Below are 13,722 nucleotides of genomic sequence, written 5' to 3'. Positions count from 1 at the left end.
GGGGTGAATAGACTTTTCTAACAATTCAAAAAATATTATAACACTTTATCAAAAGAGAATTCAAGTAAATAAATTCAACTTGAATTGCACAGCGGAAATAATAATACGGTAAAGTGCTATAAACAAAGTTACGTAAAAATGAAGAGTTTCACGACATGCAATACGTTAGAAACGTTAGGAATAGCTCAAATAACAAGTATATAAAGTTTGGCTCGCATGCGGACATGGGAACTATCAAACCCAAATGAAATAGTCTAAGCAGTGAATAGTTGGGTTCGTAGCATAACAACTAATAAGCTTGATCAAGATGAGGTTGAGTAGGAAAATAAATCTTTGCATGCAAAAGTGATGTGTCACGTGAACCAATGTGCAATAATAATTAATGTGACAAAATATAATGCATGTGATGATCAGATAGATAAATATGCATGCAGATATGTAAGAGATAAAGTAAATGGACACAGGGATTTATAGTGGTTCGGAGGTGATGTAATCCTCCTACTCCACTTTCTCCTTCCTCCAAGGAGAGATTCCACTATCTTCAATCGCCCAGATACAACAGTGAATCAGTGCCCTTCTAGCACTTCTGCTACTCCGAATGCCTTTGCACACAGCTACACTCAAACACGAACGTCTTGCACCCAGCTACATTCACGAGCGTCTTGTTCCCAGCTATGCTCCTCAACCAAGTGTTTTGCACCCAGCTATATTTAGTTTCCCCGAGTGTTTTGCACAAAGCTACACTCCTACAGTTTCTTTCAAGAAATAAAAGTATTTCTTCTCAAGAATTGATTTCTCTCGTGTTTAGCTCAATACTTAGCACTTGCTTAATCTGATATCACTTGTTGTGTAGTGCTAATATTTTTCTCCTTATCCCTTGTAGTTCCCCGTGCTTGTCTTCAAGTCTTCTTGGGTTTATATAGCTAAATTAGCTATTTGTCCATTATGAATATTCAGAGCATTAAATACTTTCAAATGGTCTTTGTCAACCTTGATGGCTCTGTCAGATGAATTTGAATATTTGCTTTGCTTCTGATAATCCTCCAACGTTCTTCTTCAATCACTGGCATAATTTTCCTGGTAACTTGTAACCATCTTTCCTTGACTTTGGTAATGTGAACACTTGACTTTGTTCATAATCCATAAGTCAGGTTGCTCTGAAATATATCTGTTTGGTGGCTCTTGCTTGAGCATAATTAATGCCACTGAAAAGTACAATGACTTTTATCAAAAATGATCTTTAGCTCCATGTAGCAAGAATATTTGAATTCACCTTTTAAGAGTCATCCTCATGCCATATTTAGGAAAATAATATTTTCCCTTTTTAGAAGTGTTGTAGGCAGTGTTGGACTCCTTTGGAGATCACGTCATACTTAGCCTCAAAAATAAATGTGTTCCTTCCCCCTATAATCTTGATGTCACGTGAATCATCTTCTAGTTGGCCTCCTTGCATGAAATAATAGGTTGACCTCTTTCCATGAGATAAAAAAGAATAGGTCATCCTCATCCTTAATTTTAACTTCCAAAGGCTAAGTCATCCTTACCCTTCAAAGCATATACGGTCAGCCTTAAAAGCAAGTTATCCTCAACATCAAGCCTCCTTTAAATGTTGCTAGTCATCCTCATCACCAATGTTAAAGAGCAAGGTGATCCTTCCCCTTTTATTTATGTAAGTCATCCTTATCACCAAAATAATTCTTAAAGCAAGCCATCCTCCTTTTTTGATTTTTCCACACGATCAACTTACTCAAGGTTGGCCACGCCATTTTGCTCCAAGAGGTCATCCTCATCTCGAAAAATAATCCCTTGCATGAGTTAGCCTCTAAAAATCTTTGTGAGAGAACCCATTTGAGGTTGACTTCAATTTTGACTTTTAATTGCAACATCCTCATCTTGAGTTAATTAATTCTTCAAAAAATTAATTCTTGCAATTCGAACCATGTTGTCACGTTCCGGGATGCCTACGAGACTCGATCAATTTCCAAATTCTAATCAATTTGTAAAGTGGAAGCGAACGACTTACAAGTATAAATTAAAATTTATACTCTTGTAATTTCCACTTAATCGACTAGGCTTGTACTTGGCGTAATCCTATACTAGATTCAAAATAAAATTGGGGGTCTAATATTACATTTTTGGTTCATCAAAACAATTACAATATATTCCTAATAGATCTGATTTTTAGTCATGGACAATTATACGTTGCTATGTCTCGAGCAAAAAAGGCAGAATCTGTCAAGATGATTATATTCAGCGATGACGGTCAAAACAAACTTACCAATATCACAAACAATATTGTTTATCAAGAAATCCTGGAGTACATTTATCAGAGCACAGTTACACAAAACCAAAATTAACACCATGTCTCACGTTTATTGATGCTAGTTTTGTTTACTCGCTTATCTCAAATTTAAATAAACATAGTTTTGAAATACTATTTATTTACAATTGACAACTATTTATCTCACATGTGACATAGGGTTTCTATATAACAATCTGTCCAAGATGTTGAATTGAGACAGTTGAATTCAAGTGATATGTATATCTATACATGACAAATCCTCTGATAAGCGCCAAGAATAGTCGAATATAGGGTCAGATTTGGGGCATTAATGTACAGTTTTGACACCCATTTGTAATCATTTTCATGCATAAAAGACTCTGATAAGATCAAATCAACAAATTCAACTTTAAATTGTGTTTTAAGTCATTCTCGTAGGATATAACAAGATCCAATGCCAAAAGGAAGCAACAAACAAGGAAACAAACTGTGCAAGATCAGTCCACGAGGGCCTCACGCATGAAGGAGGCGTGGACCAATTCCAGTACGCGTCCACGTCCCCGTTCACGCGTGAATGCCGCGCGGATCGGCCATTAAGGGCGATCTTGGGATTTCGACTTTATGTTGGCTATTTAAACCATTCCTCTGCATTTTAGGAGGAGGACCCCCAATTTCCAGATCTGATTTTCATTTGTTTCTCCACTTTGGGAGAAATCCCCATTTTTTTCTTTAGTTTAGATTAGTTCTCCCATGGTAGATTCAAGGAAAGGATGAGAGTGAAGGTGTAATAGATCTATTGGATTCCTAGGTATATTATTCTACTCTTGTTCTTGAAAGATTGTGATTTTAATTTATTTGCTTTGAGTATTCCCCATTGTTTGATCTTTATTGTTGATAATGTTTGAGTAGATTAGTTGAGGGGTGTGTGTGCCCCATGTTAGATCTTACGATTGATGTTTGAATTTTGTCATATGATTGTGAGAATGGTGAAGTATGATTTAGTCTTGTGTGGTTGAAGTTCTTTGTGCTTTGCTTCTATTTTCGACCGGGATAGAGAGTAAACTGGGTGAAAGTGGGTGCGTGCGCGATAGCAGCCTCTCACGAGTCGAATTCATCCACATCCGCGCCCTCTATCCGGAAGGATGAGGCTCTGGAGGAGTGGTAGGCAAGGTGTTCGATTAAATGCCTCAACCGAATGAGGATTGAGAGTCCAAGTGCGACACCACTTGGTATTGATATTGTAGAATCCTGAGTTAATCCCCGAACCTCGTCATTGCAATCCCCATGAGTGACCAATCGCCTAGGCTAACTAAGTCACACGCCCCCTTGCCCTTTTTCAATTTGTTTAGGGTCTTTCAAGCCAATGCTCGTTTACCTCTTGTCCTTAGTTCTTGTAACTCTTACTTTTTAACTTCCTAAATGCCAACCCTAATTCGATTCCAATCTGCCATCCTTGAGAGACCGGCGCTTGGGGAGTCTTGACTCTTTGTTTTAACACATTCCATTCAACATTCACTCACCCTAAAACTATCAACATTCATCTTCTATGGTTCAGTAAATTAGTGTGATATGTTATTCAAAACGAGAGCAGGTAATTTCTAAATTCAATTTACTCTATTTTATTGTTCTCAATTTTTTTATTAAGTTTCTTAGCTAATTGATTGATGAGTAATACAGATTTTAATCATCATTTTCATTTGTTTTTCTTTTGGGTGCTAATAGCGAAATTAAGGAAATCAGTTGCCTAAATGCATAATGTTAACAATATAAGTCTATATTTAATTATTATAGTGCGAAGTTGTATGAAGGCATAAGTAATTTACCTAAATTTTAATTAATTTATTTTATCAATTTTAATTTATCAATTGCTTCTACGATACTTGAAAAATTTCGTTAAAGCAGAATTTGCCAAAACAATGATTTTTTTTTCCTTTTCTTGAAAGTCTTTAAAGATGATAAATGAAATCCTAAAAATGAAAAAAAAAAAAAAAAACCATTACATTCATGGTTGCAGTAGGCGCTAGGCGCTAGTCGAGCGGTAGACTAGCGCCTAGTGCCTAAGCGGTCTGGACGGTGCCTAGGCGGTAACTAGACGGTTCTAGGCGGCGACCTATAAAAACAATAAATTAATTCATGTGTGTGGGTGTATGTCATATATTTTATTATATATATATATATATATATCTTACTTCTCTTACTTATATAAATAAATAAATTTAAATATATATAAATATAATAATAGAATTAACAAAGCCTAATCGCTCGAGTTAACTCAACTAACTCTGCCGAGTTGGGCGAGTTAACTCGGCCAAATACGGCCTAGTCGGCCGCCAACTCGGCCCAGTCGGCCGAGTTAGGCGCTAGGCGGCTTCCTAGGCGATCGCCCACCTAGGCGGACGCCTAGGGAGCAATTCGCCTCGGTCTAGGAGCGCCTAGCGCCTAGGCGGGTGCCTAGGCGGCCTAGGTGGGGATTTTTGCAACAGTGATTACCTTAATTACAAACATGTGGTGTGATATTCTGTTCAGTAGTGAATTAGACTATAAGCATTCTTTAAAATGGTCAATCAACAGAGTTGGACCAAAGCACATTTTTGGATTTTGGGTACATACTTCATAGATTTTTGCAAATGTATTAATTTGAGTAGAGATGAGAGATTGTGCATATGCATGTTTTTTGTACTTAAGATAACTACAATTATGGATTCTGATGATAAATGATTACAGATTAAGATATTGTATGATGAGTTTAGGTAGCTAAAAATAGCAAACAAATTGTAGCATAACCATACTTAAAAAAAAAAAAAAAAAAAAAAAAAAAACTCTACCCACCTCTGTTTTTTATGTATTTGTTCAATATGTTTGAATTAAAAAATTAAAATTCCTAAATGTATATTCACTTAATTCAATACTATCATGTCTAGTTTAAACTTTAATTTTAATTTATTTTTTTCTTTACGTTGTTATTTACAAATTCATCCAATTTCAATAACTATTGTATCTCATATCTACGTATCAAATGAGCAGCCACATAATGCATGTGCAGTTGAAGGAATAGTAATTTACCTAAATTTTAATTATTTTTTTCATGAGTAATTTATCAGTTACTTCAACGATATTTTAAATTTTTTGTTAAAGCAGAATTTGCAAGAACAATGGTTATTTTTAAGTATATTCACTTAATTCACTACTAAAATGTCCTGTTCAAACTTTAATTTAAGTTTTTTTTTTTGTAACTTTATGTTGTTATTTACAAATTCATCCCATTTCAATAACATTTGTATCTCATATCTAGGTATCAAATGAGCAGCAACATAATGTATTTGCAATTGAATTGAGACAAGATTATTGGATATCAATATGTGAAAGTTGTTGAATTCAGATAGTTGAAATCAAGTACTATGTATATCCATATATAAATATGAATTTATAAGGGATATATCTCTAATTAGAAGAAGACTAGATTTAAACAAATTTTATTCATTTTCAAAGACAAAAAAGTTATAATACAAATTTGAGTACCCTTAAAATTACAGTGGATGGGAGAAAAAAAATTACAGTGGAATCAATTCATCACAATGAAATTGAATTTGTTTTGTTAATTTAAAATACATATACAACAAAAATTTTACTTGAATATCTATGAAACCTCGACAACTAAAAAAAAATGTATTATATCTATTTCAAAATTAAATGATTTATTAAATGAGTTTAAATATTGGGCACAAGTCTTCAAGTAAAGCGCGTAAAAAAATTAGTATTTATATACTCCCTCTGTCCCATTTTACCTGTCGTACTTTCCTTTTTAGTTTGTCCCAAAATGTTGTCTTCTTTCTAAAATTGAATATCACCATCATTCTACTTTTCTCAATTTACCCTTATGACTTTTGCTTTCTTTTATTACTTTTATTTCTAAAAGTAAAAAAGGTAAGGGGTGTAATTAGAAAATATATTACATTTACTTTTTTTTCTTTAAAAGCATGCAAAAAACAAATGAGACAATCAATTCAATTTACCCTTATGACTTTTGCTTTCTTTTATTACTTTTATTTTTAAAAGTAAAAAAGGTAAGGGGTGTAATTAGAAAATATATTACATTTATTTTTTTTCTTTAAAAGCATGCAAAAAACAAATGAGACAATCAATTCGGGACGGAGGAAGTCCCGGAGGAAGTATGGTTTAACGTGTAGTGTGTATATGGAATAATGCATGTGCCAACCCCTTTTCTTTGTGTTATTCCCCCAACATGACAAAACGTACACAGGAAAAAAAAATGTATGCCCAAGACTCGAGGAATGACCTTTTATTAAAGAAATCAAAAAGTTATCTTGAAAATCGTAGCCAGCCACTAACTTTAGCAAAAAAGCAAATCGTAGTGATGAAATTGTCAGGAATTATATGGCAAACGAAATGGAATTCTCTACACACTTATATGGCAAGTTTGTAATTTATTTAAAAGTTGAGGGCAATTGAACAAAAAATAAATCTAAATCTTAAGTCAAAAAATTTAATCTCTACAATTTCAAATCAACGATTGGCAGGGATGCCATTTTTTAGGGGTAATTAGCAAGTCCAAATATAAGTGTGGCAGTGCTAAACCGTGTGTGTACAGTATATATATGTGTATATGTGAAGTTTAAAAACTTCATGAAAGGAAGAGATGCACACATTTATTTGTACATTCTATAAAAAAAATTATTATATATATTATGTGTGTATTACACACTTTAAACAATATATGGAATATTTTCTCCATATATTACAAGGTGGACCATTCTTCTACATTGACGAATTGGTCCAGTCCCCATCAAAACTATAACTTATGGATAATATGGCTAATTGTGGAATGAGTTAGTTTTTTTTTTTTTTTTTTCTTTGAAAATAAAGAAGCTAATTCATTAATCATAGGCTGAAACGTTTACAATAAAGATTGATGGAATGGTCAAACATTCCTTACAGTCAAACATAGAAACAACTTCCCTAGCATAGAAAACTTGATTCGCAGACTGTTTGGCAGACTGTTTCACAAATTTGAAGCTGAATTCTTTGAAGGAACTTGAAGCTTCTTTAATGATTTGGTCAAACGTACCCAAGACTAACATTGGTTGAATAGTTTTGCACACCACCTGGGTATCTATTTCCATTCTTCTATCAATTGACAATATCTCCATAACCATTCTTCTATCCATTGACAATATCTCCATCGGGCTAAATTGCATATCATAGTTCATAGGAGTCTCTTTTTCATTGTCATGTTTGTCACCCAGGATGAGATTCACGTACGCTATGACTAGTTTTATCGTTTCACACATCATGAAAAAAGAACTTGCCAAGTAAATGAGAGGAAGAAACTCGTCAAAACAACGAGAGGAAAAACACAAAAACTGCAAACAAAATTAAACCAATAAAACAAAGCAAATGGAAACAACCGTGCGAAAATAAGAGAGTAACGACCGGTAGCGGTGGAGATGGAGGAGAAAACAGTGAATACAGAAAAGACAATGAAGGTGGAAGTTGTCTGAGGTGGAGATAGCAGCAGGGGAATACGATCGGACGCCGCCTCCGATCCGCTTGCTTCACGGAGGCGGCGACCGTGAAGAAAACAAAAACGAGAGAACTTCAATACAATAGGGTTTGCATATAATTTTTCTTTTTTACACACATTTGCTAATTTTTAAGCCTTGTTTAGTTTACGAAAAATATTTAAGGAAAAATGGAATTGAAATTTCATATGAAAGAAATTAATAGGAAGATTCTATATTTTTATTGTTTGGTTGGGTGAAAACAAATTACTGAGAATATTGATTTCATTGACTCTTTGTATTTCAGTAGATTGAGAACGTAGTATTGAACAAATACTGCATTATAAGTTATAACATAGTCAATACTACTCAAAAAGAATATATATATATATATATATATATATATATAATATGTATATAATTGAGTTGAAGGAAACTTGGAAAGTAACCTGAGACCAGGGGTCAAACCGCCCAGCTCAGGCCAAATTATAACAAACTTTCATAAAGGAGTCAAAAGGTAGTAGGTGGTCTTAATTAGGATCCACTGTTTATCTTCCTTCAATCCATATTGAGCTACAACGTAACAGCCAATAATTATTAGAATGGAGGAAGCAGTGCTGCTGGCTTCTTGCTTCATTTTCTTTGCAAAAATGGCTCTCTCCTATTCCTCTTTGTCTGATAATGCATATATTCTTGCCTCGCATAACGATGTTCGTCGAGATGTTGGTGTCGGCCCTTTGGTATGGAACAGTTCTTTAGAGAACTATGCAAACAACTTACTAATTACTCAATGTTATCCTGGGGGGCAATTATATGGCATGAACTATGCAAACGTGCAAAGCAATCGATATGGCATGAACTTGGGTAGATTGTCTGGTCCTGGGGGGCCTGAGGGGGGAAGTTCAACAATTACGGAAATGGCTATTTTGGGGCTCTGGATTGAAGAGAAAGATGCGTATGACATAGACTCAAATTCTTGTGTAGCTGAACAAGAGTGCAGGAACTATACTCAAATGGTTTGGCATAGTTCAGATCGTCTGGGATGTGCTGCGATTCACTGCCAATCTACTGGGCAAGTTAATCTGCTTTGTCTATATGACCCTCCGGGCAATGCAGCTGGGCAGTACCCATATGCATTTCAGCGCCATTTCGCATTCAATTCCTCTTCCTGGAACAACAATCTGTCTATTGAGCAAAGGAATTGGGTTTTCACTGATGGCTCTACATACAGGCCAATATTGCTAACAACAAATGGCCCCGACAGTCCCCCTATTGGTTTTGGATTTTTCAGTGATGGAAGTAAAGTCGACACCTTTTATCTTGTCATTTGCTCACTAAAGATATCCTCTGCTGGTCTCAATGCCAACAAAAATCTATCCTCAATCAATCTACTTGCTCCACCGCTTATTTTTTGGTCTGCAAATAGAGACAATCCTGTGAGAGAGAATGCCACCCTTGACTTCACGTCGAAAGGGGACCTGCTTCTGAAAGATTCAGATGGGAGTCTTGTTTGGTCTACAAATACTTCGGGCTTTTCAGTTGTGAAGATGAGTTTAACAGCACAAGGAAATTTGGTACTTGAGAATAGCACTGGTCACACCGTGTGGCAGTCCTTTGATCATCCAACTGATACTGGTCACACCGTGTGGCAGTCCTTTGATCATCCAACTGATACATTGCTGCCTAATCAGGTCCTTTCAGTAGGCAAAACACTGGTGGCTCGCAATTCCTCATCCAGTTTGGCATCAGGTCAGTTTTTTCTAACTGCAACTCCTAGCGGCATTGAAGCATTTATAGGCCTTAGTTCACCCCAACAGTACAGAGCATACCAACTTTCTACGTTTTTAAAGTTGCAGAATCTGTCTAATGATATTGCCATCATTGAGAGACTCCTAAATGGATTGCGATTCAATGTCAGTGCTGACACTAAACTTGGACTGCCCTATGTAGTTCTTGAACCGAATGGACATCTAACCATGTATCAACCCTCTCTTTCTCATAAGTTCAACATTAGTTTTGGGATACAAGGTGACTTTCTAGAAGATCGTAGATTAGGCGAGTGCTCATATCCGACATCATGCGGTGATCTTGGGATTTGCTCAAATGGGCAATGTAGTTGTCCTGGTGGAAAGGCAGGCTACTTTGTGCACTCAAATTATTCGCTGCCCACAAAGGGATGCAAACAAGTAAAACCATTGTCATGTGAGGATGTAAAACAACATACTTTCTTGGAGCTCTCAGATGTTACATACTTCAATTTTGTGCCACAGCAATATAATGTCAACAAAGAAAGTTGCAAAGAGGCATGTTTGAGCTCTTGTTCATGTAAAGCTGCCATATTTCACTATTGGAATAACATGTCATTTGGCAATTGCTCTTTGGAATCTGAAATATATTCATTTAGAACATTAGGAAATGAAGGCAGTGGTAGTTCTTATGCACTCATCAGGGTTCAGAGATTAAAGAGAGTTGAGGATGAGAAGAAATCATCTTTTGTCCGCCCTTTAGTGATTGCGCTTTCCCTATCTTTTTTAGTAGTTATTATTTTTTCGGGAGCATGTTATCGCTACAAGCTGCACAAGAAGTCAAATAAGGATGCAGAGGATATAGACAACCATGTTATTGGGGCATTTAGGAGGTTCAGGTTTTCAGAATTGAAATCTGCAACAAGTGATTTTCAAACAAGGCTTGGCCGAGGAGGGTTTGGATCTGTCTTTGAGGGGGTTCTAGAAAATGGAACAAAAATAGCAGTGAAAAGGTTAGATTCAATGAGCCAAGGTCTAAAAGAATTTTTGGCTGAGGTCAATACAATAGGTAACATCCATCATTTTAATTTGGTCAAGTTGATTGGGTACTGTAGGGAAAAATCAATGAGGTTACTGGTATATGAGCACATGTGCAATGGTTCGCTAGACAAGTGGATTTTTTCTCAGGAACAGATAACAACAAACAGTTTAACATGGGAAATGAGGAAGAAAATCATTGTAGGCTTAGCTAAAGGCCTCGAATATCTTCATGAACATTGCAATCCAAAAATCATTCACTTTGACATAAAGCCCCAAAACATTCTCTTGGATGAGGATTTCAATGCCAAAATTGCTGATTTTGGATTGGCTAAATTGATCGCTAGGGATCAAAGCCAAGTGTTAACTGTTCTCAAGGGAACTCCAGGGTATGTTGCTCCTGAATTGTTCAATGGGACCAATATCTCCGAAAAAATTGATGTTTACAGCTTTGGAATTGTGATGATAGAAACTATATTCAGGAGGAGAAATTGCGATCACCGTCAATCCCAACCGCTAATTGATATTGTGAAAGAAAGGACTGAACAAGATCAGCTATTTGATTTCATTGACCAACACTTTCAAGATGAGCATAGCTACAGAGAGGATGCAGAAAAGATGGTGAAGATTGGACTTTGTTGTTTACAGGCTCACAACAGGAGACCTCCTATGTCTGTGATTGTCAAGGTACTAGAAGGAGCGCTGGGGCTAGAGTTTATCACTACCAATGGATTGTTAAATATAGCAGAAGTTGAAGCCCCACTCACAGTAAGCTCAAGAGCAGTAATCAACTCATATACCCCAACAGCATCAGTTCTATCAGGACCAAGATAATAGGAGATAAGTTTCTTTTCCCTTTCCAAGTCCTCAACTTCCAACACTATTCTAAATGTTTGACTTCTCATATACTTCAATAGATTTGTTTGTTGTTTTCTTGTATGCATTTGGGTGTTTGTTCGTTAACCATCTTTGATTGCATATTATCTCCTACAGATTTATATTCATTGTCTTTTAAATAGTTTCTTGCACATGCTTTCTTTCTGTAATATTATCTTCACTAGTTTCTTGCATCCTGCTTGTTTATGCAAAAAAATGAAAACAAAATGAAAGAATTTAAAAGCAATGAAAAACCTGGCTGCTCAAGCTCAAGAAGTGGCGTGACGGAAATATCTGAAAAATAAGCCATTCTCTTATCTCTGCAACAAAAAAAAAAAACTCTGAAATGTAAGATGTAGAAACACAGCTTTATGTAAAGTAAAAGAGCAATCCAAAACCAAAGTACATTTGTTGCACTTTGGCACTCAGAATATACAGACTTCCCCAACTCCATGTACTACAACCATCAAAACCCAGGCGATGACAAAGAATTTCTCTCAGGCATTCCATCAAGCATCTAGTGATTTAGTCATTTTTGCGTTTCGTGTTATCAATTTTGATGATCTAACTCCGTTAGTGTCTCTACTGCCCTCAAATTTCCAACCGTTAATCCCCTCTGTCACTCGCATTGTCTAAATAGATGAATGCCAGGAAAACTTTGGAAACAATACAGAGGTTGATTAAACAATTTTTAAATGAAAAAAAAAAAACAATTTTTACAACTTAATTCATAACTTAAATATAACAGAACCGGAAATCCCTTTCAGAGTAAACTCAAGCATGGTAAGCAACTCATGTACCCCAACTGCATCAGTTCTATCAGAACCAAGATAACTGGGTGAGAGTTTCCTCTCCTTTTCAAGTTGTCAATCACCACCTGTATTCAACATGATTTGTTCTTTTCTTGTATACATTTTGGTGTTTGTTCATTAACCATCTTTGATAGCCTACAGATTTGTATTTATTGTGTTCCAAATAATTTCTTGTCCATGCATTGTTTCTGTAATTCTATATTTTGGATGGGTGGAAACTGGAAATGTAAAGAGAAAGAAAAGAAAATAACCCCCAATCCTAAAATGTATATTCAATTCCCCAACCAAAATTGGAAGAAATTTGGTACTCCCTTCCTCATGAATCATTTTAAATTGAACTTACACCACCTCCATTTCTCTATCTATACTTACACCAGCTCCATTTCTAACCTCGGCCCTTTTCTTTCTTCTCATCCAAAAACCTGAAGTTTCTTCAACATTATATTTTCTACCAATCCGTACCATACATTGCAAAAATGATGGGTTGAGATGCACTATGGAAAAAAGGAAAACAAAATGAAAGAATTAAAAGGAAAGGAAAACCTGGCTGCTCAAGCTCACAAGTAGCCTTGATGGAAATTAAAGGTATGAAATATAAGCCATTGCCAAACAGTCCTAGCTCGCTCAAATTCAAGGGAGGTAAAGTAATAGAGAAATCTAAAAGCAAAGTACCTTTAATTTGTAGCACTTTGGCACTCATTTTATATATATTGGTGGTGGATGATCGGAGTAGTTCGTCAGTGGGGCGTTGCTCTGCACCGGAGAGAGCGTGTCCAGCATGTATGACAGTATGGTGCGCGCCCCTCACCCTACATGCGCCCCCATTTCTAGGGTAGTGCAGGGGTGGTGCGGGGGTGCCACCAACCGCCTGGGTGGCCACGTTGGGTGGGGCGCTGGCCCGGCGCCATGCCACCCGTGCCCCCTCTTCTTGAGGTGGTGATGACCTGTGGTGCATTGTTGTGTGTGGAGTGGTGCGGTATGGCGCGACATATGGGGATTGGTAATTGAACCTGTCAGCTAGCATATCGCTAGCAAGATCGGCCCATCGAACTCCCTATGAAGTGGCATGGCTAACATGGTCCGAGCATCAAGAAGTACCAATGACGCCCCCACTTGCAGGGGTGGTAGTTTTGGTTGGTGTAGGTTGATGGTCGTGGCATGGAGGTATGGAAGGGGGGGGGGGGTGATTAGGCCCTATTGGATGGCACATGGCCAACAAGCTTGGCCCACTGGACTCTCCGTGGCATGGTGTGACTAGTAGGGCCATGCACCCCAGCGCACCATCGGTGCCCTGCGGGCTAGGGGTGGTAGCTAGTAGGGGGTAGAGAGGGGTGGTAGAGATGGTGGGTGAGAAGCTGAAGATGTGGGTAAAGACATCAGGGCATGCAGGGACATGTGGATGATAAATAGGGAAGGTCATCCGATGCCGTACACTTGTCAACAATCCAGAA

General features: G+C 36.9%; 1 protein-coding gene across 1 annotated transcript; it reads left to right on the top strand.

Moving 5' to 3' along the window:
• The first annotated feature begins 8,389 nt into the window (after nucleotides 1-8,389).
• LOC116022176 (G-type lectin S-receptor-like serine/threonine-protein kinase SD2-5) lies at nucleotides 8,390-11,555 on the top strand. Its single transcript, XM_031262774.1, has 2 exons — nucleotides 8,390-9,393; nucleotides 9,436-11,555. The coding sequence occupies exons 1-2, from the start codon at nucleotides 8,403-8,405 to the stop codon at nucleotides 11,415-11,417; spliced, it is 2,973 nt and encodes a 990-aa protein (XP_031118634.1). The 5' UTR covers nucleotides 8,390-8,402; the 3' UTR covers nucleotides 11,418-11,555.
• The last annotated feature ends 2,167 nt before the right edge of the window (nucleotides 11,556-13,722 follow it).

Source organism: Ipomoea triloba, chromosome 6 (genome assembly GCF_003576645.1).
Source record: "Ipomoea triloba cultivar NCNSP0323 chromosome 6, ASM357664v1".
NCBI classification, from domain to species: Eukaryota; Viridiplantae; Streptophyta; class Magnoliopsida; order Solanales; family Convolvulaceae; genus Ipomoea; species Ipomoea triloba.
This window is presented reverse-complemented; position numbering and strand designations above follow the sequence as displayed.

Coding starts and splice junctions, on each gene's coding strand:
- LOC116022176 (XM_031262774.1), top strand. CDS start 8,403: ATGGAGGAAGCAGTGCTGCTGGCTTCTTGCTTCATTTTCTTTGCAAAA. Junction 9,394..9,435: donor GGTACTTGAGAATAGCACTG/GTCACACCGTGT, acceptor CAACTGATACTG/GTCACACCGTGTGGCAGTCC.